The sequence below is a fragment of the Erithacus rubecula genome, assembly GCF_903797595.1.
Source record: "Erithacus rubecula genome assembly, chromosome: 4".
In the NCBI taxonomy this organism is placed as follows: Eukaryota; Metazoa; Chordata; class Aves; order Passeriformes; family Muscicapidae; genus Erithacus; species Erithacus rubecula.
The window spans coordinates 55,448,593-55,476,565 of NC_136686.1; the positions used below are offsets into that span (position 1 = coordinate 55,448,593).

At 39.5% G+C, this 27,973-nt stretch overlaps 1 protein-coding gene across 1 annotated transcript; it reads right to left on the reverse strand.

Moving 5' to 3' along the window:
- Positions 1-3,785: 3,785 nt before the first annotated feature.
- On the reverse strand, positions 3,786-27,945 carry BCAP29 (B cell receptor associated protein 29). The gene is made up of 8 exons (XM_079304329.1): positions 27,662-27,945; positions 27,350-27,453; positions 23,989-24,089; positions 21,795-21,945; positions 19,369-19,504; positions 16,704-16,815; positions 9,393-9,493; positions 3,786-4,741 (listed from the first exon to the last, which is right to left on the reverse strand). Exons 2-8 carry the CDS (start codon positions 27,439-27,441, stop codon positions 4,703-4,705), a joined length of 732 nt encoding a protein of 243 aa, XP_079160455.1. The 5' UTR covers positions 27,442-27,453; positions 27,662-27,945; the 3' UTR covers positions 3,786-4,702.
- Positions 27,946-27,973: the final 28 nt, after the last annotated feature.

A 27,973-nucleotide genomic window follows, 5' to 3' on the forward strand; every position in this document is an offset into this window, starting at 1 on the left:
CTGCTCAGGATGCATCTCCCTTCCTCCTACCTTTCAAGCTAGAAGGCAGGCTCTCAGTTTTTCAACTGTAGTTTTTTTATTTTGTTGGTTTGGTTTGGTTTTTTGTGGAGGGTCTTTTGTTGTTTTTTGGGGGGGAGGAGTGTTTAGGGTTTTTTAGCTTGAAATCTGCATCAGTCTTCTGAATCCTTTTGTTTATCTTATTATTATTTTCTAATTAGTTCACGCTTACTTTGGACTTGGTATGAAACACACAACCTAGGACAGATACAGCCTATTTTCAAGACCCCTATTTCACTGTATGCTCTGTTTTCTTAGACCTCTAATGTCCAACTCATGTCTGGAGAAGAATCAAAGCCTGCGATTTTGTCCTTACTGGCCAAGAATAACAGATCCTCTCTTCCTTTCTCTCACATTGTCCATTCCATAGCCTGTTAAATTCACAAAGAAGGGAGTAGTTTAGCACCTTCTTCTTCCACAGTCACACGAACAGGGATTTAACCCTCACACACAGTAAGATGCAGCATATGGTCTCACTACCTGGGTGAGAAATTACTACACGATTTTGCAAAACACAGTTATCACCAAAGCTACAGCCTCTTCTGGCTGTGTTTTCAATGACAAGAACAAATCAAATCAGGCTACACAGACAATCTGACCTCAAGCAGCAGGATAGAGGGTTAAAGCAACAGCTATTTATGTAGAGAGTTTTGCAGACATGTTTTTATGACACCAGTAATTGGTGTCCAATTTCCAGACTAGTTTGAGAGATCCTTTCCACATACCATGTTCCCTGGTAGCTGATTTGGTATTGCCCCCTTCCCAACAGACAGACTAGACCTAATATCTAATTCCTACTACTCACTAAACATGGTGGGGAGGTTCCCACTCACTAGGCCCTGGTGCATCCAAGTATGTTTGAGAATCCAAACATCCCAGATGTGCTTCATGCAGACCAAGACCACCTTCACTTAGTCCTGCAGGGAATCTTATATTCCTGGGCTGTATCAGTCTGCTTCCCTCTCTGCTGAGCTCTCACAAAGCTGGAGATGGAATAGCAAAATCTTTTCAGGGTACTTGCCCTTGCAGGTGGTAGAAAAACTTCCTTTGGACCACAGCTGCATTTCTGAGTGGACACAAAACTAGAGAGGCTCTTGTTTTCCTCACAAAAACCTTGCAATGCTTGTCCCTATTTGTACATTACCTCATAAACAAAACACAAGTATTACATTTTATAATAGAAAATAAAACATTCCACATAATTCCTGAACTGAGGATGTTCAGTTCTAGAATGATGTTTTCAGACATTCCACAATTAATGCCCACATCAATAGGCAGCAGAGAGTCCTGAAGGACAGGAATGACATAAGAAAGAGCCGATTTTCCAATTTATCTGTAAAATGCCTTGTATTAGACTGTAACAGGACCCACTTTACAGCTGACAGGGTGATAAGCACTGTCCAAAGGCAAGGCAAAATGAAGGCTTCTGTTCCAAAGAGTAAATTCAGAATTTCAAGGAACGCTCGAGAACCGAGGCAGTCATGTCATACTTTTACAGTAACTTCACATTTGGAAAAAACAAATGTCATTTCAATGCTGAGAGAAAAGCTGAGCTTTCCCCCTTTACAAGAAGCTAGGAAAGCACAGTGTCTTTTCAATGAGGTTATGTAGCCAGGGACTACTGTGGCAGCAAACACACAGAGAGTGCTAATGCAAGAGTACATTTTCAATAAAGATTCTGTACAAATTATGTTATTAAGGAGGGTGTATTGTCACATGTTTGTTGTAAAAATAAAAGCAGAGGAAAACATCCTGCCTAGCTACAGGTGCTTTCATTTAAGATAACACCAAAGCATGCAGCCAGGTCTATTAATATTCAGGTCAGCTCTCATACACCCACCATGACCTCACTGCTTTCTTGACTCAGCAGAAAAAGGGGTTTATGAAAAAAAATATGGAAATATCCCTCAATTTTTTTTTCTAAAGCTACTGTCAATTAAACTTGTGCAAATATTTTTAGAATAATCCCTCCCAAGCTTCCACACTGAAGTATGGAAAATGCACATTTTCTGCTTTTGTAAAGAGGGAAAAAGGGCTCCAAAACAACCAAGCAATTACTTTGACATTATTTAGAGTATAAAGAGCTCCAAATTCTTACTTCTGGAGACATACTCAGAATAAATTAACTGTCCAACAGAAGTACAGAAGTTATTTTGATTCCACCAGTATTAGTGGAGATTTAACTTTTTTCAACTTCTTTCTCACAACAGAGGCACATGTGACCAAAATGTGACCCAACAGCCTGAAAGATCATGAGAAAAAAGTATGAAATTTTGATTCATTCTTTCCCTGTATATCAACCATAACTGAAAACATTACCAATGAGAGAACTGTAGTTAAAGTTGATCAACCCAGATTCCCACAAGCCCTGAAAGCATATGACAAACAAATGCAAAGATTCACAAGGATTTGCCATCTACTAGAATTTCCAGATACACTATTTAGACTTAAAATTTTACAAAGCCAGTGTTCTTTCCAAGAGTAGAGTTCTATATAGCAAAATCTACAAAATAATTTCAATCTGAATAACAGAAGACTATTTTTCTGTGAACAAGTCTAGGACTCCAAAGAGCTGGAAGTGTGATAATGCAACTCAGTCAAATGTGTGTGACTGTCCACAACAGACAAGTATGATAATGATCATACTCTGTGACAGGGAAACCTGACAAAGGATCCATGTAACAGACATGACAGAAGTGAATAGAGGCAAACTACAAAATCTGCGTGTTTCAGGAATCTCCAGGGCAGGGAACATTCCCCTGTGGAAATGTCAAGGTTTTTTGTGTAATGTATTACAGCATGTATCTATCAAGTGTTGAATCCATGTTGCATGTCTGAAAATACCCAGCCTCATTCCAGCCCCAAGGGAACAGTGCATAGCACCCTGTACTCTTTCACAGTTCAGTCATGCTCTACAGCAAAGAACTGTGTAAAGCATTCAGTTCCTTCTCAAGGAGAATACCAGTACTAGCACTGCATTCACAGCCATCCATTTTTTATTCTATGTTATTTTTTAAGATAAATTTTTAAGGATGAAAAGCACAGTGCACAACATCATTCATTACACATTTCTACCCCATTATCTACTTGTATGAGCAGAAGTGTTTGAAATCTGAGTACATAACAGTAAATGATAAGCAAGAGTTACTTGCTTTTGTTTGGTGTCTTGAAGTAAGAAACATGAGAGTTTTTTTGTTCTGTTATTAAAACCAGCACTTGTTATACTTCCAAGGCTTTCAACCACGGCCTTTGGATCTGACTGGAGATAACATTCCACCACAATTTTAAATATTTCAGAAAGGGGTGGGGAAAAAAAAAAGACTTAAGATGCATTCAACTACATCTTCAAAACAGGTGTATGCAGGTATGAAAAAGTCTGAAACTTTTCCTGGAAGTTTTTATATGAATAAAAAAAACCCTTGAGTGTCACAGAATCTCCGAAAACACATTCTGTACTACTTCAGCAAGGATAAAGTATTTTTTAAAAACATACACCTTCTTACTTAATATAGTATGTTATAATGCCTCATACTGCTTGATAAGCTGTTTAAATTCTAAGCTAAACATACCCTATTTTCCAGAGCAAGAAAAACTACCACTACGAAGACTGTATTTTCAAAAAAAGTTAAACATCACTAAGTTAGAAGTCTATTTTGTTCCTAGTGTATATAACTATTATGATGAGACAGTATACTGAGAGAGATTTACAAGAATAAATCCAGAAACCATGAACTTGAACAATCCCTTTAATATAACAAACATATCAAACTTTCAAATATAAACTGGAACCAACTAACAAATAAACTCAAAATAACTTTCTGAATACCAAAAAGGTCTTATGCAAAACAGTGCACATTTATCTGAGGTATCGTATCCATGAAACTAAACAAAACAAACCAAACTATCTACATTTTAAAAGATTTTTTACTTAGCGAGGCAAAAGAAGTTAGGTGGTACATAAGGAGAAAACCAATGTAAACAGTGTAAAAATAAAGACTGCTAATACCAGCCAACCCAAAACTGAAATATCCCAATATATTAAAGAAAAATAAACCAGAGGCATGCAAAATATTGTTTGTTAAAATACACACTCAAATCCATGTGGCTAAAGTGAAAGTCACAAGCTAGTGAGGTGGATTTAGAAATGCAATGCTTCTTTATTTTCCTTAGACTGATTGTCATTCAGTTTTCCACTGATAGAAAGTTTTCAGCTTTCTTCAACCCAATGGGAACCAAATTTGTAACCTTCCAAACAGGTGCTGCAAAGGAGGTTTAAGTAATTGTTTTTATGACCTAGTGTGATATACAACCTCACTTAAATGCTACAAGCAATGGTGATCTGTTGCCATTATGGGAGGAAAAACCTTGGAAAACAGGTTGCTCCAGGTAGAGTTGAAAGATTTCTGAGTTTCTCCTCACGAGAGCAGTGACAAACTCCATGGTAAATCTGGTAAGACACTTAACATTTTATTTGCAACACAGAACATTTGGCAACCGATATATCAGAGGAATCTGAACAGTGACTTGCAACACATGTGCTTTTCAGAAAAATCAAGTTTTGTTTCAGGTATGCATCAGGAACGTCAATAGCACAAGACTTTTCTCATTCAACCAACTGTAGAGATGCAATCCATCTTAGATGCACTTATAGGTCTTTCTTATCTTCTGCTTTATTTAAACTTTGCTGAAAAGAGACAGATAAATAATTTAAGTTTGGCAAGACAAGAAACCACTGACTCCAGATGCCACATTTTGTCCCTTTGCAGTCACATCTGATTTGTTCACCATACACCCTTCTAAGCTGTAGCCCCATCAACACTACCACACAGAACACCTCGGCTGTGCAGCCTAGTTCTACTCCCTTTGGTGTTACAGGTGAGCTGTGCAGCAAACTCAGCAGAAAACATTTTCTGCTATCAACTCATTTATCCTTGGGAGCTGCATCTACTATGAGCTCAGTACCTTCTGTTCTTTCCACTCAGAAATAAACAGAAGATGGTAAGGATGTGTGTTTTAGACCACAAGTCTGTTAGAAATGCAGCAGGACTACTATGGCTCATTACACAGGGAAGCACAACAAGGACAGGCCATGCATGGTGGTCTTGAATTGAACACAGAGATCAGCTGAGCAATCTTTGCAGAAGTACAGGGTGAGGCCAAGAATGAGTAAATGGTTTCACAGAGTACAGGAAAAAAAGATTATAACCAGGTCATAACTGCCTTTTTTTTATTAATACCGAACAACTTGTGAGTCAGGCAGGACTGGGTTTGGCTTCCTTCCTCACTGAGTGGCTGCTTATAAGAGGCCTCTGGGGAGCGCAGTGACCTGGAGCAGGGCAAACAGGAGTGGGGCAAACAGAAGGGGGCAAACAGGAGCTGGCAAACAGGAGGGGGCAAACAGGAGTGGGGCAAACAGGAGCTGGCAAACAGGAGCCTGTGAACAGGAGCGGGGCAAACAGGAGCCCGTGAACAGAAATGGGCAAACAGGAGTGTGGCAAACAGGAGCCTGTGAACAGAAGCAGGCAAACAGGAGCCTGTGAACAGGAATGGGCAAACAGGAGTGTGGCAAACAGGAGCCTGTGAACAGAAGCAGGCAAACAGGAGTGTGGCAAACAGGAGCCTGTGAACAGGAGGGGGGCAAACAGGAGCGGGGCAAACAGGAGCCTGTGAACAGGAATGGGCAAACAGGAGCAGGACAAACAGGAGCCCATGAACAGGAGCATAGCACAGCAGTTTGTGCAGGCAGGGTTGCAGGTTTTCTTGCTAGTAAGATTTGCTGTGTGTAGTTTGCAGTCTTTCTGTTGGCTGGTTGGTTTTGGGGTTTCTGTTAGTAAAAACTCTGTTAGTAATCGTTTCAGGGGCCATTGCAGAGGAAGCCTGCCTGTGGTGAACAATCTACTTTCGCTGGTGGCTGAGCTTAGGGAGGAAGTTGAAAGACTAAGGAGTATCAGGGGAAGTGAAAGGGAAATAGACCAGTGGAGTTCAGCCCTTTCATCTTTGAGGGAGGTCCAACAAGAGTCAGAGGACTCCTATGTCTCCCACTGGAGGGCTACATGCTCTTCAGAAGAGACAAGAAAGGGAGAAGAGTTGGAGGGGAGGCTTTTGATGCCATAGATATTGAAAGTAATGACAATGAAGTTGAATGCCTATGGGTAAGAATTAAAGGCAAGGCCAACAAGGCTGACATCCTACTGGGTGTCTGTTACTGTCCACCCAACCAGGAAGAAGAGGCAGATAACTTCTTCTGTAAGCAGCTAGACAGTGTTTCAGGATCACCAGGCCTTGTTCTTGTAGGTGACTTCAACTTGCCAGACATCTGCTGGGAACCAATTACAGCCAAAATAAGGCAGTCCAGGAAATTTTTAGAGTGTATGAAGCACAACTTTTTGACACATCTGGTAGGTGAGCCCACTAGGGGAAGGACAAGGTTAGATCAGTTATTCACAAATAGAGCTGGGCTGGTGGGAGATGTGGTTGCTTGGGGCATAGTAATCATGAAATTATAGGGTTCTCAATATTTGGTTAAATCAGGAGGAATATCAATAAGACTTTTAAACCCACTTCCAGAGGGTGGACTTTGACCTGTTTAGGAGACTTTTCAGAGAGCTCCTTGAGAAGAAACCCTTAAAAACAAAGAAGTTCAGGAAAGGTGGGAGTGCTTCAAAACAGAGATCTTGAGGGCACAGGAGCAGACTGGCCCTATGTGCCAAAAGTTGAGCTAACAAGGCAAACGTCCAGCCTGGATGGGCAAGGTTTTGGAGGAAGTTAGGACTATATAGAGGATGTATCATCTTTGGAAGGAGGGTCAGCTCTCTCAAGAAATATTTAAGGGCGCTGCTAGAGCACATAGGAAAAAAATAAGGGAGGCCACAGCTCCGTTTGAACTAAAAACGGTGACTTCTGGAAAAGATGATAATAATAAATGTTTTTACAAATATAATAATGGTAAAAGGAAGGGTAAGTCCAGCCTTTCTTTATTGGATGAGGAGAAAGCAGAAGTACTTAACACCTTCTTTGCCACAGTCTTTAGTGGGAAGACAGCTTGTCCTCAGGACAGCCTTTCTCCTGGGTTGGTAGGTGGTGTCAGGGAGCAGAATGGCCCCCCTGTTATCCAGGAGGAGGCAGTCGGAGAACTGCTGAGGAGCCTGGATGTTCATCAATCTATGGGACCAGATAGGATCCATCCTAGAGTGGTGAGGGAGCTGACATATGAGCTTGCAAAGCCACTCTTCATCATTTCCCAGCAGTCCTGGGTCACTGGTGAAGTTACAGATAACTGGAAGCTGGCCACTGTGACACCCATTCACAAAAAGGGTGGGAAGGAAGATCCCAGTAATTATAGAGCTGCCAGCCTAACCTCAGTACCTGGTAAGGTAATGGAACAGTTTACACTGAGTGCCATCACACAGCACTTAGAGGATGGCCAGGGTATTAGACCCAGCCAGTGTGGGTTTAGGAGGGGTGGTCATGTTTGACAAACCTGATCTCCTTTTATGACCAAGTGACCCAGCTGGTGGATGCAGGAAAGGCTGTGGATGTTGTGCACCTGGATTTCAGCAAGGCCTTTGACTCTGTCTCCCACAGCTTGGACAGGAACTCTTTGCTGGATTAAGAACTGACTGGATGGCCAGGCCCAAAGAGTGGTGCTGCATCCAGCTGGGGATCAGTCATCAGTGGTGTTCCTCAGAGGTCTGTGCTGGGGCTTGTTCAATCTTTTATTGATGACATGGATGAGGGTGTTGAGTGTCTTTCATTAGTAAATTTGCAGATGACACTAAGCTGGGAGCATGTGTTGATCTGTTGGAAGGGAGGAGAGCTCTGCAGAGAGACCTGTAACAGTTGGATGGATGGACAGAGTCCAGTGGGATGAAGTTTAATAAGTCCAAGTGCCAAGTCCTGCATTTTGGCCACAATAGCCCCCTGCAGTGTTACAGGCTGGGGATGTGTGGCTGGACATTGCCCAGGCAGAAAGGGACCTGGGGGTGCTGGGTGACAGTGACTGAACATGAGCCAGCAGTGTGCCCATGTGCCCCTGGCCTGGGTCAGGAACAGTGTGGCCAGCAGGAGCAGGGAGCTCATTCTTCCCCTCTACTCAGCACTGGTGAGGCCAAACCTTGAGTGCTGTGTCCAGTTCTGTCCCCTCAGTTTAGGAAGGACCTTGAGATGCTTGAGTGCATCCAGAGCAGGGAACAAGGCTGGTGAGGGGCTTGGAACACAAACCCTGTGAGGAACAGCTGAGGGAGCTGGGGGTGTTCAGCCTGGAGAAAAGGAGAGGCAGGGGTGACCTTATCACTCTCTACAGCTCCCTGAAAAGTGGTTGTAGTCAGGTGGGGTTGGTCTCTTTCTCCAGGCAGCACTGACAGAATGAGAGGACACAGTCTCAAGCTGTATCAAGGAAAAATTAGGAAAAAGTTTTTCACAGAATGAGTGATAAAGTACTGGAATGGTCTGCCCAGGAAGGTGGTGGATACTCAGTGCCATGGTTTAGGTGAGGTGTTAGGGCATGGGCTGGACTCCGTGATCTTGAAGGTCTCTTCCAACCTAGTGATTCTGTGAATTCTGTGTAACTCTTTTTGAAAAGCAGATGACCATAATTTTAATCATAGTTTGTTTTTACCCAAGACCACTACTTGTAAATAGGCTAACTTTCATTTTTACTGAATTTTGCTCAAGACAGATGTTAGGTATGGAGCATATGAATGTCTGTCAGACAGGCAGAGACTCTCAATTCTACCAGAAATACTTACTGCATATCTTATGGGTATTAAAACCACGCACATATGAAATTGAATCAAACAGCTAATTGAACTTTTGCTTAATATGGTTTGTTTTTTTAAAAATTATTTGTACTTCAGTTTGAATTTTACAGTAGCCTTTTAGCCTAGACTGTTTGTTCAGTTTTTTATCCTTGTGTATCAACAGTATTGCAACATATATAATCCAGAATTGCAAAAACATGTTTTAAGAGCAAACAAAATAAAATTACTTTTATAAATTATGTATATACTCCTCCTGCCACATACACATACCCCTATAATTTTCTTACAGCATTTCAGTTTGATCCTCACAGGCAAAGCCATTTCAATCTTATTTTCCAAGTAACAGTAAAACATAACGATCGCATTTTGTTTCTTGCACTTTGGTTGAAAAAGCTGAGGCTAATAACTTTGAATAAAATTCCACTATACTGAAGAAGTCTAAGCAATGCTGCCAACTGTAACTTTATGCTATCCTAAAGATGCTGGTAAATTCTCTTGCACAATAAATACCAGCAAACAGAATTTTGCTGGTACAATTTTGAAACAGTGGTTGTATAGCAGTCCAGAGCCACCTACCTGAAGCTGTTCAAATTCTTTCATCAGATGATCATATTCTCTTTTAAGGCCTTCAGACTGCTTTTTAACTGCAGCCACTTCAGTTTTTGCCTTATGGAAAGCTGTAAAATACCAGAAATAGTGTATTAGTTATTACTTGTATTCTTGCAGTACCTCAGAGCCCTAGATGTCCATTAGGGCTCCACTGCAGTCAACAGTGAAATAGCTTCCTCTGAAATAGCTTAGAACTTAAAACACAGCATCACAGATGGACAAAGGAAGAGAAATTGAGGATAGGGAGTGGAAAAAGAATGGTCAATGTTCAGAAATATCAGCATGAGGAATAGGAAGGGCCTGTTAAGAAAGGCAGGGATGAGACCTATAAACTGAAACAGGTGACTTGTTAATGATAACTACACTGCTCTGTCACATTGCAGAAGACAGTTCTAGAAAAACAAAACTGTGCAACTCCAAAACCAAAACTGTCAGACCTCTTAAAAAGAGGAGGCAACTCAAACACTGGACAAGATAATCTCACAGTAACTGGGATCATTTACAAAACATGGTAAGGAGGGAGATAATACATCATTACAGGAGGACAGATCTCATATTTTCACCCTGTTCTGAATTTTACCATGCATGACTTCACTGATTAGCAGCACCAGTTTATGGATGAAAAGGCAGAAATGGTGGTGGATGGATAAACAACTCTGAACAAGTTTTTAACATGAGAAAAAAGTAATTATTACTCTATTCCATCTCAACACAAACTGAAAGCACATTTATGCTGCAGTACCAAACAGCCTAAGACTCCATAGGGGCTATTTTACAATGCAGGATAAAACAGCACAAAGTGTCATAAAGCCATTAGTCCTAAGCTGTTGTGTAAGGTCATTTAGACATTTTCATATTCCTCTGCTATAGGTGTCTCAGGGATCATTAGATTTCTCTGATGCAGCACCACAGGCATAGTCTAGATCTTGATCTTTTCATGTGAAAACAAAGAAATGTTGTTAATGACCTAGTAAGGCTGTCTCACAAGGCCACTTAAAAACCCAAACAAGCAAATCTAATGGTACAAGTAAAATAAGAATATTTGAAAATCTCCTTGTTCCAAAAGTGTGAATCTATCCTTTGATTATGAACTCAGAGAGAAATTCTTCTTTTCCAGAGACCTCCATTGCACTCTAGAATTGCAGCACATCTAAAAGTGTGTTCTGAAAAGATGAGGAGCTAGATGTGGTTTTTGCTAAGTGTTGAGTTACAAGCAGTCTGGTATAAACCAGATTTCTCTTTGGGTGCTAGTTCCTGAAAGATCAGGAAATGAGATTTGACCACTCTCTTACATGCAAGAAGAACTCCCTCACGCAGAATCTCTGTTATTTTTATATAATTCATTTGAATGTATAGATGAAAAATAATTCCCATTTCAGAACTCTGCAAGTGGTTTTCCTGTAATAGGACTTTTACCTATCCTGAAATACTGATTCACTGGAGTCAGTAACACTTCTGTCTGTTGATTCCAACATGATTAAAAACTCATAATTTCTCTTTTGAATCCTTTTTTCATTTCCATATTCTTACACAGTTTTCCTTTGTTGTTTAAGTCATTCTTCACAGTATCAATAAAGACTCTCTGAAGGTCTTGGTATTTGGAGTAACTTTCATTTCCACACATGTGAGAAGTAAAACCCCACTGCATTTACTCTCTCTCTGATCTCAGTACTGTTTACAATATTCAACAGTAAAATTTGGATATCAATAAAATAAACTTGCGACAATTTGATAAACTTCTGAATTTTAAGTTGTAGACAAAAAAAATACATATGCTACTTCATTTCTCCAAGAATCTGCTAATTAGAAAGATAAATATTGCTTGTTTGAACATTCTTGTACATAGCATAATAAACAATAACATCTCACTTCTGAAGAAGTTGTAATTCAACATTATTAAACCACTAATATTTAGTTATTTATAAGTAGCAGCACAGTACTTCAGTTGCAACTAAAAACTACTTTATCTTTAAAACATGAACAAAATATCCAGAAGTATCTACAAGTCAAGAAAGAAAACAAGACACTGCATTGTTTTAATGTTTTGACCAAAACAGATGTATTGCAAAAATACCTCACTTAACCCTAGAAGAAGAAAAGCAAAGAACAGATTGTCCTTTCCACCTGTGTTGGCTATGGACAAAAATCCCAAAACATCAACAAACCACCAAATTTAGACTCATTCCTGTTGGGGCCACACAATTAAGAGGAGCATCATGTCTTTGACAAGGTGAATTCCTCAGTGCAGCGTTTCCCTGGATGCCTTGTGAAGCAGCAGTGTCCACACAGCAGTGCCCAGCTCCTCTGCAGAGCAGCAGAGTTCATCAAGTACACTGTCATATGGATCCTATCACAGAACACAGATCCAGCAGGAAACAGGAGATCCTTTGTGTGCACAATACACTCAGTTATTATTTCTGGCTTCCATCTGGCCTGTTACTCTGCCTCACAGGAGCACAACAGCTGGACTGGCAGCAAGCAAGCCCCCACAGCTGACACCTCCCACCAAGTCAATGCATGAGCAAGCAGGAGGTGAGGATGCTGCTTCTGCATTAATGACCCATTGAGAGGAATAATCAGTAAGTTCCAAACACAGAATCCAGCCTCAGTATTACCAGAGGTAGGCTATCCTTTTCTCTCCTCCTCCTTCCAAGAAAAATCAACAACTTATTCCTAAGGCAGTGTTTCAGTGGAAGACATTTGGGGAAACTTTATCCTTTTAAACTTATGTGTGACTGGAAGTCCATAAACTAATGTAACATGTAAGATCTGGGAAAAGTAGACAACATGTTCTTTCACCTCATTCGCTGAATCCTATTCCAGGAGGCAGAACTTACTTCAGATTGCTATGAATTCTAAGTGTAAGGAATAAAAATGCTCTGAGGAGCTACATTACTATAGCCCAGTAGCTGTAGCATTTCTATGATCTTCTCATTTCAACAACAAAAGAGAACCTAACATTAAAACCAAAACCAAACAGCAACAAAAACAATTAATAATTCTTTGAGCATTTCCTTGCACAACTACTAGTCCTGGTCTGACTAAATCACTTGACTTACAGTGCTTGCTACTAAGGAAACCATCTGGAACTTACATTAGCATTGCTCACAATACATCCCTACAACCCAAATGATTTGGACTAGCTGAAGAATTAAAAAGAGCCCTCTCTTAAAAGAGTTTTCAAGTTAAAAAAAAGAGCTATTCACATTTAAGAATTTAGGCACTGACGGCACAAGAGATTTGCCAACAAATACACTGTAAGGCTGGGAACACAACTCCAGTCAAGTAACTCCATACTAATTCTGAATTCTCTTCTTAAGATATAATGGTCAGAATTTAAAATGAGAAGGGGCCAAAATGAGAGGGCCAAAAATTTACAAATTTGCTTCAAGTACCTTTTGTAACCTCAAACAAAATTTTGTTACAAAAGGGATGTTACAGCATCATAGGATGGCATAAACAGCCTTGTATAATAAACCCATGCTTGTTGTATGCAGCCATCTCTTCCAGTCCACAAATGTGAGTATCAAGTCTTGCTGCATGTGACACTGCATGGCTCCCACCCTTGGTTATCATCTCACAGTTTTGTACCAAGTAAGGTTTGTAAGACAGACCTTGTTTCTCAACTTCCCTCTGCCATTGGATAATAACAAGACTGTGGCTAATTCTTTAAACTTGCTTGTTTTTAAAAACTGGAGTGAAAACATCAGTGAAGCTCAGTGTAGTTTTCATACATGGCACTAGCCTACACAGCAACACCAAAACCAAACTGAACTGTCCCTTGCAGCAGTTTTATGGAATCTATCCCCAATGTCTCTGTTTTTTAACACATTTTGAACATGTAGTAATCTTCACATTTAAGTGAGAACTGTGTATCTGTACATGCATACTTTCTACAATAGCCAACAGTTAGAAGTTACTTCAAAACCAGCCCTCCATATGAATTGTTGCTCTCTTCCCGTCTCTTACGGCACTATGCAACCATGAAACAAAGAACACTCCTGTCAGTCTGTACACAAAACAAACCTCTTTAAAGGATGCATGGAAGTTCCATTAGAATTTCCTCCTGCCCCACTATATGCCTAGGACAACAATATATAAACAGAGTATTTTCAGAAAAAGTTGAAGTTCAAAAATCACCTTAATGACTTTGATGAGCCACTATATATTTCATGAAGCCCTGTTCCTGCCCCAACACAAGGACCATTGTAAGGACAAAAGGCTTATGAAGCTTCTCTCAGGTCTAATCTCATGCCCAGTTGCAGGCAATTTGTTTTGTTGTGGTTTTTTGAATAGTTTTCCAAACCATCAAAATGAAACAATATCATGGCATGTCTTCTTTCCCTAGAAAATTCCTATTGGTCCTAGGCCAGTAGCCATATTGAGAACCTTTAGTTATCTGAGTCAATATTTTGTTAGAAATATGTCTAATGTGTAGCAGGAGAAACATTCTCACATTTGTACTGGTATTGCTACAACTATGTACATTTATCTCTAGATATGATGAGACATTTATGTAATATATAAGCATATATATAAAAAAAAAAAAAACATCGCAGAAGGTTTCTAACTAGTCATGTTATTACATGTCTAGGTATGCTAAAAATGGATTCAGGCACTCAAAGTGCTTGCCCCACTGCTGGGTGTCTATAAAGCCCTGACAACAATCTCTGGGTCTGCAATGGAGTACTGAGAAACTGGCCACCTTTGCTTCATTTCCAAAATAAAACAAAAAAAGGCATTAAGTGTAATAGAAAAGTCAATTAATTCCCAACCTTTCCTCAGATTTTACTAATTTCACTGCTCAGTCTTGTATTTTTATTTTTCCTCCCCACCTGTTCAGACCACAAGAAAAAAGTCTTCTTAACTTAGGATTTCACTGTGAAGCAAGGAACAAAAAAAATAGTCTGTGTTTTCTGTAAAAGGTAGAAAGCTGAAGAACTAAAGATTGGTCTCCTGAAAGTCTGCAATAACCTGTCTACACTATAATTTTAGTCAGAATTTCAGAAAGAGGAGGCATACAGTATTTCCTCTGCCAGCTGTAAATACCGATTCAAAACTTTACAGGAAATTTGCATGACCTTTGAAGTCACAGCACTAATCTGATACTAAACTGTTATCTTTAAATGTGAAGCAGGTGTACATTTAGGGCTCCTCCTGGCTGCCACTATACTGACATAACCCACCTTTCAACTCATGGCCTATTCTAAAATAACATATTACCATGCAGCAGCTTAGGAAGTGTCCCAGACCAGAGCAATGGATATTTGAAACTGCTTTTGAAAATAGAAAACAAGCTTTTCCTTTCAAGCAGCAAAAAAATGCCCAAACACAAGCCCCAAACCAACCAACACAAAAATCCAAATTCACGAGTCTTACTAATACTACAGCTGAAAAACAAAAATTAAGAAAACCTCAAAAATAAAAACCAGTTTTCATTTTTATACTAGTTTTGTCTTGTTTCATTATTAGGTGATGCCCTTTATACTCTTCACTCTCCCCCTGCAATTTCACAGATTGGACTTTACAGACACAAAGAAAAAGTTACTTTAGTAATCTAAGCTCAGTAGCATGAACCAAATTGCTTAGAAGAGGCAAAACAAACTTTCCAATCTCAGCTTTCACTTTCATTGCTCACACTTAGTGAACATGACAGTCAACATTCACCTACTCAGATGCAGGAATTTCAAACCAAAACAGTTAATTTCATTTGTGTTCTCTAACACTCTATAGAAAGCTGCATCTACAGATGTGGTTGTTCTTATCAAATACTTTAAGCTTTCTGGCTATCAATTTGCTGGAAATAACATGTAACAAAACTTACAAAAACATAAGACACACATAATACCACCTAGCTGCCCATGGTAATTCCCATACCACCCATGGGGTTTTTGGCAGCGAGGGGGGTGGCATCAGAAGAAGGGCTGTAAATATTTTCCTATTCACTCCTTAGAAAGACCCTCTCTCCCACTTTTGCCCTAACAAAAGACCCAAACATGCCTTAATTTATACACCTCATGGATGGATGACATCCCACAGGGAGAATGAAGCTCAAGCAGCATGAGGTAAATCTATTTATTCCTTAGTTTTCTCTAGCATTCCTGACTGAAAAGCTTATATTATATTAGTGTTATATACCACCAGTTAGTTAAAATAAAACATAAGCATTTACATTTTCCATTGATCCTGTCACTTCAAAGGCACTTTTCCCCCCTTCCTTCAAGAAAACAGCAGGAGAGGGAAAACCCACCATCAAACATGCCTGAGAATGTGAATTAATGAGACTCTCTATTTAAAGATTCTTGTTGCTTCAAGCCCAGCTGAAAACAGCTGGTTTACATTTTTTCTTTAACTTCCCCGTGGACAGTGAAAAAGGATTCACTAAATATTTCTGAAAATTTTATTCTTACAGCATTGTAGCAGTGCCAGGCAATATGAAAGCATGTTATCATCAAAACATAACCCCACTATCTTGTACCAAGAAAATTTGTATTTTTGTTACAGGCTGAACATCTGATTAATGTTTACAAGATTGCAGGCAGTGTTATCTTAAAAACACTGATTTCAGATGAGGTGTTCACAGGCATCACATACCTGAGAGATCCAGTAAGACAGAACCAAACAGGTAAAATCTGCTTCTATCTCAATTTGGGCTGCCTGTAAAGCAGTTTTGACAACCTAAACCTTAAACACGGAAGCTGCTAAAAAAGTATTATGTTACAAATTGCAAGGTATGTTTCCTTGTAAACAAAAAAAATACTAAAAAAGCTAACATCTTAACAACTCAGCTGCAGAATACAGATAAATTTAGATACTAGTCAAGGACTTTTCTGCTGTCTGATAGAAACCCTATGGTAGTAAAAAACCTCAATCACAATACTTCCCCATTTTATACAGGGAGAGTGGCTGTTATGTATGACACAGAAGATCAAACTGATGCCTACAAGCAACCTGCAAGTGATTCCATATCCTGGTAATGTCATTGATGAAGACAAGTCAACACCATCTAAATGTATCAGTACAACTTGTTAATAATCACAACTTCACTAAGGTGTTCCAATTAAACCTTATGTTTTTCATAATGAACACATTTACTAAAATATTGGAATGGCAATGGCATGTTTTGGCAGTTCCTAGTCAAATGTAAAGAAACTCCATGCTAAGTGTTCTGGAAACAGATGAAATTAGTTCATGCTATACCTAGAATATTTTTTGACATTCAGTGTTGAAATAATCTTTTTCTCATCTGCAAAGAAGTCGAAACTAATTAATACTCACCATTTGATGTCTTCTGCAGCTCTGCCTTCAAATGTTCAACTTCCTCCTTCAACTTTTCCTCAGTTGCATCTGTTGACTCTTTCTTTTTACCATTTCCTTTTCCACTCAAGGCCTATTAAAAACCACAGTTGCTACAATTAATTTTATTTTCATTAGTCTGATAGTAATGCAAAATATCTGGAGAATGTCAGGCTTGATCTTGCAAAGTCTTAGGTTTTATCAAATGTCAACCTGATACATGCAAATAGTTATGATAGAAAAAAATCCTCCCAAATTAAAAAAGAGGAAATAAACAAGCTCAGTGCTTTAGGTAATGGTATACTTGTAATTAGAATGGTGTTATCTCCTGTGTAAGAGTACTTTTCATGTCTGCATCAAGTATGCAACTTTAATTTAGGTTACAAAATGGATTTTTCAGAAGATACACACTGGGACTCTCAGTGACAGAACACTGCCATGTTTACATGCAACTGGTTCTAATTCTCTCCTTGTAGGTTTGCAGCTACTTTAATCTTCAGAATAGTTCCATATCCAGATTCTATTTCCAGTGAAATTCAAGACGAAAACCAGGAAAGGATCCAGGAAGAGTCCTGTAAACACTTCACACAAGAACAGTATATTCCCTGTACTCCAAAAATGTTGGCACTACTATACTTATGCACCCTCTTAAAGTGTAAGAATAGATCCCACAACAAGATCCTTTTCTCATAAAACTGTATAACCACAAATAATCTCTGTAATAGCAAAAAAAGTAGTAAATGCTTAACCGGAAAAAGAAAAGTAAAACAACTGAGACAAACAGCTGTTAGGTGAACTAACAATATCAGAGCTTACCAGGCACAATCAGGAGAAAAGGGGAAAGAGTATTTTAGGAAGAAGAAAAAGGACTGTTTATAAAGACTGGTAAACAATCTAAGGCAAAAAGCTGAAAAAAAATTTCCAGAAGCTATTTAATCAAAGAGCAGAGATGACATTTAACTGCTGGTAACAAAACCATAGCCAATTGTCGTCTTAGCTTTGTGCTCACCTCTTTCTATGAGTATGCAAATAACTATTTCAGTAAACTTTTATCTTAAGTCCTGTGCTCCATGGAACCTCTGAACAGGTGACAGTGCAGACCTTGTACACCAGAGTAAACCCACAGTATTTATACTTGCAGCCAGTGCCTCACATACAATTGCTCTCACTTCTCTCCAATGGTGGAATGAAGCACACTTGTAAACAAACACAAATGTGGGGGCCAAGCCACAGAGAAGCCTAAACCATAGGATGTCTATAAAGTTAAAATACTCTGATCCTGAACACTTCCCAGGTCTTTCACAATGGAGATCCAGCCACAGCCTGCTGCCTGTACTTGTGGCTACCTGTGTTTTTGCAAACCATGCAATTAAACACACAAATAAAACCAGATAGGACTACAGTTTCCAATTTCTGGCTATCACTTACAAGCAGCTAGGAGAATGTGTTGCTAAGAGAATGTGAAAGCAGAACAAAAAACAGGACTTTTGGCAAAACCCCAACAAGACAGAGAAGAAAAAAAAACCATACCCGTAGGCAGTAAAGAGACAAATGCCATGGCTGAGGGAAGAATTTGGATCACTTTGACAAAATACCAAATCCCAAAATTTTGGAATAATTTTATACTTGGGAAACAGGAAACACTTAACACAGTCTAGTGATCCTTGTTTTACAACAGCTCTCAAACAACTGGATTTTTTGTATCCCTTCTAGTATTTTTTGTCCAGAGTCCTCCTAGGAAGGTTTATTACAAAAAAATGACAGTGCCAGTAACCATAGACACTGCTTTAGACAAACTGGAAAGAAACCTGTACACATCCACAGGGAATTTAGTTTTGACAATTTGCTGGACTCTAAAAGCCTTCTTCCTATGTCTAGATGTCTGAACTCAGCTTGGGGTCCAGACTCTTCAAACAGAAGTTAAACTAAAAGTTACAAGAAAAAATTTCATACAGTTATCTTGATTATCTTTGATGCCTTTCCTTCCTGAATAGTTAAGTATTGAACCACACCCTAATCATTCTTTGCATAAAAATAACATCTCTTCAGTCTGTTGGTGGTTTTTTTTTTTTTAAAAGAAATTTTTGTTAGTATTCTCATTAATACTACAACCGTGTCCTACTAAGAAAGGGAAATATTCTGAGATTGAATCAAAAGACAGAAGAATACAAAATACATTAAATACAAAAGATTAATTTTACAAGTTAGAAAATGCATTCAGGACTTGAGAAAATCCTATTAAGAAGAAACAGTCAGAATGAAAATGGTTATATAGTAGGCTTTTTCATCCTGCTACAGCCTCAATCTAAACAGGCAACTGTTTGCAATAAAAGGAATAAAATTAGTGTCTCGCTCTACTTTGTTACGACTAAATTCAGAGAGATATATTAAGAATCTATTACTACTGGATGAAATTTGTACTGGAAAGACAAAACTTTATTTATGTGGTTTTCTTCAGTTTCCCTTGTTAATAAGATGCTACTGTAATTTGCTTTCAGTATTCTGAATTACATATTGTAAAAATTTGTAAAAATATTTTCAACCAGAAGGAATAAAATGATAAAGCATTCCACAGCAAACCATCCCCAGAATATGTTGTCCTAACTACTGGCTGTATAAGGAAGTTACTGAAGAAGCTCAAAGATACCTCCTGCAGCCTTTCATTCTCGGCCATGTATATTTTGGCTGCTTCAGTAGCATCATTGACTTGTGTTTCCAGAGCTGCATGAGATGTCATCTCTTTTGCCAACTGAGTAAGAAGGGTAACAGTACGTCTCAATACACTGGTGAAGAAAAATAATGAACAGAACTGTAATTTACAGCACAAATAATAAAAAAAACCCAAACCACAAGTGAAAACCAAAACAACAAAAATCAAACAAAACATCCAACAAACCAAAACAAGCCCTTTTCTCTCTTAGCAGCAGATGTAAAACTAAAACCAGAAGAGGGCTGTTTGAGCACCTTAAGGGAAACATTCAGGCTCATTGATGACAAATAGTAAGAGAGACTAAAAATATTTTCACCCATTAACATTCTGTTTTTTACTAGATACAGAACCACCCTCCTTCTAAATACCCACAGCCATTAAAGGGTCAGAGACCTGACTGTTTAAAGGCTGTTTAATTATTGTTCTATGACCCAGTATTTTTAACAGGATTGATCTCCAAATGCAAGAGCCAAACAACAAAGTGAGTACAGTGAAGAAAAACACAAAAACAATCACACAACTTCATAAACAGCCTTGCAAGAATAAAATTAGCAGTATGAGCATAATACTCTTCAAAGTACTATCAACACAGCTAAATCAGAACACACATGGATGTCAGCACTGATATGGCACCTCAGAGGACAAGGTCAGACCAGCAGACGGGTGTCTCTGTCCTATCCAGAGGACAGTCTCCAGGGTCTATGGCCCTCCTTTTTTCTGCAGTTGGCAGATGAGGGGCTCAGCTGGCCCCAATATCCTCACTATCAGGTAATTTTCCTCACCTGTACCCAATACTCTGCAATCACCAAATCCCACAACTGCTGTTGTCTTGACAGAAGTGACAAAATCCCAGACTCCTCCACTTAATGAATCTCCATATAGCACCTTGTGGAATTCTCCTATTGGCTAATGGGCTAAAATGAGCCAAAACTGACACAAAGAATGAACTAATTACCCTTTCACACTAGACAGGGTCTCAAGTTGGTTGGGTGATGGTACAGTAGTACAGTATAAGGCAACCCAAGGAACACTTTCCTGTCGCCTCTCTGACAGACATAATGTCTGTTTCATGGATAAGCAAAACAGCTCTACTAAGAAAATTTCTTTTTTTTCTAGTGACTACTGGAGGAGTATTTATTTCTCCTAAACGTTGGTGAAAGGTCAGCAGCTCAGAAAAACTTCAAGAGCAGAGCTTTTATACAACATAATCTAATGGGGTCACCTGACAAGTTTTCTTCCTTGAAAGTTGAATGTAAATAGGATCCTGAGACACCAGCTTCCAATTCTTGTGTAGGACACAATCCAGCTACCCTCTTGGAGCAGAGATTAAAAACACATTTGTGCATATTTTCTTAACCTTTCAGTAGGAATACAAATAACTTGATACATTCCCATCACTACTGAGCAAAGCTACAGCCACATTGTTTTTTTCCAAAGCTTTTCTGCTCAAGTTTCACATTTATTTTTCCTTGACACTTCTTTATGCTCAATGGTGTGCAAGAAGGGCCACATATCACTCTAAGGGGACAAAGTCTGTGATTTACTTGCTCTGTGTTCCTTGTGAGCATTGAGGCAATGTCAAGCAGCCCAGTGAAGGACACTCCTTGTCCAGCCACCACAAAAATGTACAAGTAGGAAATCATCAGACCAACATGTCTGTTTCTGTTTGTTCATATTGTCTGTGTCCAGTGACTTCATGCCTCCTGGCCCACCTGATAAGATCTGCAGGTTGCTGGGGCTACTGATTCACAATTTCCTTTACCCTATTTTAGTAGCTGTACTTAAACATCCTGAAAGAGATACTACCAGACTTAAGATCACAACACCATTGCAGGCAACTTGTCACAAAGTGTTTGATCTGAAATACAACTGAAATTCTCCTTGAAAGCTGGAATATTATCCTACAATTCTTAAGTTCAAGCTTGAGCTGAAGTGGCTCAGGTCAGGTTCAAGCTTTGCTTCTAAACACAGCAGGGTGCAATGACATCAGCTTGCCAGATAATAAAATTATTGAACAGTACGTGTTTTTGAGGGGTTTTTATTCCAGTTTTCCATGTGCAAAACAAAGGGTGCAAGTTTAAGGAAGGAAATGAGTGAGTATTCCCCAAGAAACTTCTGCAAAATACTTGTTTTCTCCAGCATTCAAAATGTTTATTTCCATGTGTTGCTCACATATCCTTCCAATCTTCCAACAATTGTAAGGTATTATTTTCCCTGATCTTACTTGCCTTGTAGCCAACCTGGTCACGATTAATTCTTTAATCTCCTGAAACTGTCCTTCTGATCTTTGTTTTACAATTACTTTGTGCAATAATTCCTGTAATAAACATACTATGTAAACATTAGAAAAACGTTATACTTACAGCCAAAGAAATAAGGAAAAACCTGAGAGATACAGGTTTCTTTGTGACCGAAAGAGTTTCATCTGAATATGATCAAAGGCACTGCTGTTGACATTTGTAGCCTTTTCATTCACATGAACAGATGAGTATTTCCTGACTTCTCTAACAGCATCTGCAAACAAAAACAGTCTGTTCTTATTCACATATGTGGGTGTGCATGCATGCTAAACGAGACTTTAGTTCTAGAAATACATACTTTGACTACTTTTTGCTCAGCAAACAGTAATAGGACAAATAGTGACATCAGTTATGTTATCCATATATTTTAAAGATTGGTCTTGATAAATCATGAAGTATTCCAGCACATTCCCAGAAATATGACAAACCATTGCCCAAAGCATGCCTGAACAGGTCTTTCAAACACTTGTAGCAGCCACCAGGGATGAGGGCAAAGCAATTCACTCTCCAGATGTTACCAAAGACCCTATGGTGTCAAAATGTCACTGCTGACAACTGAGTTAAAATTCCCCAGTGGACAAACAGTGAGAAAAGAGAAAGACAAGCAAAAAGTAGTATTTGCTCAAGTATTTGCTTCACACAGTTTTTTTAAGGTATGCATGTGTTTTAGCAATGACAGAAGGGTCAAGCTTCAATCACAGATGGAAAAATTATTTCTTTAACATCCATCAAAATAGGAAGATTGCAGTAACAGGGAAGTACTAACAGTAGTAACTACTAACTGTAACAAGATCATAAAAAGAATGGAGGGGGAAAGCTACAACTCAGCTTTCTTTCATCTGCCTTTTCATACATCTTTCAGTTTCCTTTCATCCATTACATACTCCTGATAGTTCTGCAAAAGGGCCAGTGCACTGCAAACACCTTTCAAAGGACAAAATAATTAATTAGGACTTACATCCACATAAACCCCAAACTGAACTCAGTTAAGAGTTCGTATTTCAATCTTTAAATATAAGCCACTCCGACAACCAGTACAGCACCTTAAATCTCTTCCTGCACATCAGTAAATATATATATTTCATGACATGTTCTTGCAGAATATTTTAGCCAGATGTTTTTAAAATGCTGCTGCATTTGTCTAAGCAGGCAAAATGAACTCCAAAGAAAAGCACGTGTGAATACCACCACTTATGACTGTCTCATATGTCTAAGTTATTTAGATGGTTAAAAAAAAACTCTCAAGCAAAGCTTCAAACAATGCACTGAAGACCAGGAGCAAACAAATACCTGTTCCCATGCTATAGGAAGAGTCTAGGCCTGCAGTAACCTATCACTTCATGCTATGGGCAGGTATCTCATCATTACCTCCCTTTAGCCCAATTTTATCTTTCCACAAAATCAATGACCATGACTAACTCAAAAGGTAACTCTGACTGAAGTTTTCAACAGCAGTTCAACAGAGTAAATTAAATACATTAATTCTCAATCTTTAGCCATGTACACAAACAACAGGACGGGCCTGCTGGAGCATTCTTGCACTTCTCCATCCCAAGATTTGCTTTCACACAGCTTTCTGAGTTTTATACCTTTCCTATTTCCCACAAAAAACATAATTTTTTCTTCCTATTTCAAGTAGCCTGGAATTAAGTAGCATGTATATTCTAAGGCACTGGAAATACTTATCTCCCTGAAACACAGAACTGCCTTCATCACTGAAATACAGGAGATGCCTACCACACAACAGTCAGGAGAGACATTAAATGAAATCAGTCAGGCATATGGTAACCATTAAAGCTTCACTCTTACTTCACAGACTGTAGGATCTACCCAGAACAAATGTAGCCAGCAGCTGTTTTGTATTTGTGCGGAGCAAAAGTATTCAAACAGCCCAGTGCTTTGATATATTCTGGTCTTCTATTTCAACAGCAAGGAAGAGTGCCATCTGCTGCATGATGTGCAGCTCAGCCAAATTCTGGTGTTAAACAAGTTCATTTACCTGTGTGAGAAAGGAAAATGAAGCAGCAGCCTAGACTAAGCTCCAATTTTCCTTCTCATCCACTCAGTATATGACAATTGCATTTGGATTCCTAAACTGGATGTAGTATTAGCCCTCTCCTCCTTCATTCCATTGTATAACTTTTCAATAAATTAGCTGACTCACACTAGGCTTGAAGCCTTTCCATTAGTTTAGTGATATAAACTCAATGTACCAGGTTTCTTTTACCCATTTGTTAAGAAATTATCTAACACTTACCAAGAAACAAGATGATCAACAGAACTATTATTGTAAGGAACATCTTGTTCCAAAATACTGCCACTTTGCTCCACAGAGGAAACGTAAAAATCTTCTGCCATCTGTAAGATAGAATTGTGTTATTCAAAAATAATTAAGCACTAAAAGAAGAGCATTATAACCCCACAGAAGAGAGCCTTGTTATTGATAAGAGACTTGCATAAGGTCTCTGAATAGCTGCTTTAATTGCAATATCATTTATATGTTAACTTCTCCAGTAATCCAACTTCTCTTTTTTTTTTTTTTTGTTAATACAGGCAAAAACAGTTGGTTCAACTTGCAAATTTTTTGAATGATAGCAGGTACTCTGCAAATGTGTTTTATTTTAGCCTATACTTTAGCTAGCATTATGCTGTATTCAGTGCTGACTATAACAAGGGATAGGGTAAAGACTGTGAAACCCATTTTATTATTTTTATCCACTAATATCTCTAATAATTCTGAAGTACAAGGAATGTTATTACATTCTAACTTGTAGTGACAACAAAAAAGACAAGTCTTGTGTTCCTGTTTTGTTAAGGGTTAAAGCCTCCTTTCCAAGCATGAATTTGGTGGCTAAAGAAGCAACTTCTGGTGAGGCCAATGCTGGCATAGACATTTTTTTTAAACAATTAGTTGCCTATTTGATATTGCTGCATGTAGGGCTATGGCACAAGTCACACCTGCAGCACAAAGAAAGAACATCCAATGTGCTCAAATGAATTGAAACGAGTGATAGGAGAGCATCTACTGACCTTTCTTTTACTGCAGGTTAGAATCTGTGCTACTGCACAAATGAAATAATACCTAGTCGTGCCACAGGGGTGTAACATAAACATACCACTCACCATCTGATTATATGAGGTAAAATTTCCTACCTTTGTTAAGACTATTTATACTTCTCGGGGACTTAAAATTTGCCCTCTAACAGCAGTTTCCAACCTATTACAAATTTAATTTAAATAAGACTGCAGCATAGTCATCTTCTATAGTTCTTCCCAGTTCTCCACCAGAAAGAAAATGTTTTAGCATTGTGAATACAAAAGCCTCATTTAAGTCTTCTAGTACAATCTGAACTCTCTACAGCAGACACCACAGTCTATGCAAAACAAAAAGCTTACTTCAAGCTACAACTAAATGAAGCCAATTCACTAACTATTTAAATATGCAAATTTTAAGCTCCATACTGACCTCCACTTAAGAAGTGATTCTTTGAAGTATGACCTTAGATAAACTATACTAAGCCAACTAAACTAGCCAAGTTATAAAATGATAAGGCTAAAAATATGGATCTCTTTACTGGAAAAATCTTCCTATGTTTTATTTTTCCTCAACAAGTATTGACACTAACATTTACTAAAACTCCTCTTCCTTTCGGTGACAAAAGTCATATAAATATAAAACTTCCAAACTATTATACTACCCACCATTTTAGATGTACTACACCTAGTAGAACAGATCTGTCTCTGTGTATTTGCATTTTTATATTGTCAATTTACTTGTTCCCCAGAAACTTATAAAGTTGTTAGCAAATTTGAAAAAAAAAAATTAAAAAATGTGCACACACAAGAGAGATGACAGATCCATTTGAAGACTGACAACTGAGTAAATCAAAACTTCCAAGACCAGCAGTTTCCCACCTGTCAGTAACCATGCGTGCCTTAGTGCTGACAGAACCAGCTCCCAGGCCACCAAGATGTGTCAGGCAGGGCTGCTGCCCTCTGCTACTGTCACAGCAGCTACACCTGATTTTTAACCCCATGAGATTCCTGCAAGCTTTGTTAAAAAGTTAATTGCATATACCACATAAGGGATAAAGTGATTTCACTCTTTAGGAAACCAGTCTTCAGAGGAGTAGCTGAATGCTTCAAAGCAAGCACACAAATCTATTCTTTCCATATAATTAAAAGCACTGTGTTTAATGCCTGAATAAATTTTGGTAAAGCTGCACATTACAAATTTGGTTTTCAGTCACAAACACCAGACTCTGTTTGCATCATAAGTGAAACATATTTCAATACTCTCAAAGTATTCTGCTTGTGACATCAGCCTGCAAAAATTCTTGCAACTAGTTTCCTCACATAAGCCATTAATAACCTGATCATTATGACTCCCATAATACTTTTCTCCTCTTACATAGTTGCACTTTTGCTTAGAAAACAATAAGAAATGCAACTCAATAGCGTGTGTTGAAATGCTCAACTCTTTGCAAGCCAACTTGTAAAAGACCAGAAGTTGAATTAGATTTTAGAACAGTTTCAGTTTCTCAAGCCCAGGAAACACGCCTAACCATTGGTACAATTTTCAAGACTCCTCCACAGGTTTAAGTAGTTAAATCCACACTTTCCACAACAATTCTCGTTCCTTAAGAGGACGAGTAAAAGCTACATCATTCTAAATATACCTAAAGATGCAGGAAATGAACACTCAACACTTTTCACAGAGCACTGCTGAGACAGCACATTAAAAAAAAAAAAAAAAAAGCTTTCAAGTTTCATTCTGCTTGTTGTTTTGGGGAATTGTGGGTTTTCTGTAGGTTCGGTTCTTCTTTTAAGACTTCCTGATATTCTGAAAAGATATCAAAAGTCTGCTTCTCTTGGAGGGAAATAATATTACAAAATCTGAAGAGCTACTTACATGAAACAAGATAATGCTGTAAGTCAGACCTCTGCATAGTAAGGGTAATATATTAATTTTGTTTCTCTCCCTTACTGCGTGCATTTATTTTACAAGAATTTATTATTTTCTTAATGTTTGTGTTGTGTTCCAGAAGTAGTACTATTTTCTTAATCTCTGTATGAGTTTTTATAGACTTTTACAGAGGCCTTGATTCCAATAGTCCTGAACCTTCTGCTTCAAACTCCAGGCTTTTTTTAAACAAGTTATCACAAATTCCTTGCAGCCGTTACACACAGTTTGCCGCTTGAACAGCTGACGTCTTATCTGTTCAGCACCCACAATGCCTACTGTACACCAAAACATAACGTTGCACCTCACAAATCTGACAAACGACTGCTGAAAAACCCGCACTCTGCTCTCATTTCTTAGCCAGATGCCTTCCTCTGTGCTCCTGCTCCACAGCTCTGGGAGAAGCCATCCCACCTGCCGCAGCACAGCGGGGGCTCCTCTGGACACCGCTGCTCCTGCATGAATCAGCACTGCGCACAAAACCTAAAGAGGCTTGCGATTCTTGCAGCTCCTGTCCCAAACAACATTCCTTCGGCTTTCTTCACAACTAACTAGTTTACGATGCAGTAAAGCTCCGTTTTTATGAAAACAGAGGCGTAAAAAAAACAAACTGGTAAGAAGAGTTGTACTGCTCAGCAGACCTAAGTCCTCCTACCTCAGCGGAGAAATGAACGGCAGGCAGAGCACGAGAATTACTCCGATTTCGCCGTACAGAAAAGCAGCCACTGCCGTCCACTGGAAAGTCATCGTCCCGGCGGCCTGCGGAGGAACGGGCGGCTCTGACTTCCCCTCCCGAACGGCACCGGGACAGGGAGATGGGGACCGGGACAGCCCGGGGCCGCGCCGGCCCGGCGGGCAGAGCCCCCGCCAGCGGCCCCGCGGGCTCCTCCCGCCGCCTCCCGCCCCACAGCGCTGCCGGCGCCCCGCGCCTCATCCTCCCTTCCTCCCGCCCGCCCGGCCTTCCAACCTCGTCAGCGCCGGCACGCGGCGCAGCTGATGGCGGCCGACGGGCGGGAGCGGGGCCTCACGGCCGGGGCTGCGGAAGCGCGGGCCGGTCTCTCCGCCGGCACAGGGCGGGGCGGCCGGGGAAACGAGGTGTCTGTGCGGACACGGTGCCGCCTCCGCCCTGCCCGGGGGATGTGGGCCGGGACGGGGCTGAGTGACACGGCGGGGGCGGAGGCGGAGGGCAGCCGACCCTGCCCCGCCGCAGAGGCCGCTCGGCCGCCCGGGCACGCGTGAGGCGCCGCCGGCGGAGCGGGCCCGAGAACGACGGGCACGG

Bases quoted from the DNA above. Each gene is read 5' to 3' on its own strand.
- BCAP29 (XM_079304329.1), bottom strand. From the start codon at position 27,441: ATGACTTTCCAGTGGACGGCAGTGGCTGCTTTTCTGTACGGCGAAATC. The intron at 19,505-21,794 runs GTAAGTATAACG...TTTCTTCACCAG, and splicing joins TTTTCCTTATTTCTTTGGCT to TGTATTGAGACGTACTGTTA. The intron at 4,742-9,392 runs GTAGGTGGCTCT...GTCTCTTTTCAG, and splicing joins AAGAATTTGAACAGCTTCAG to CAAAGTTTAAATAAAGCAGA.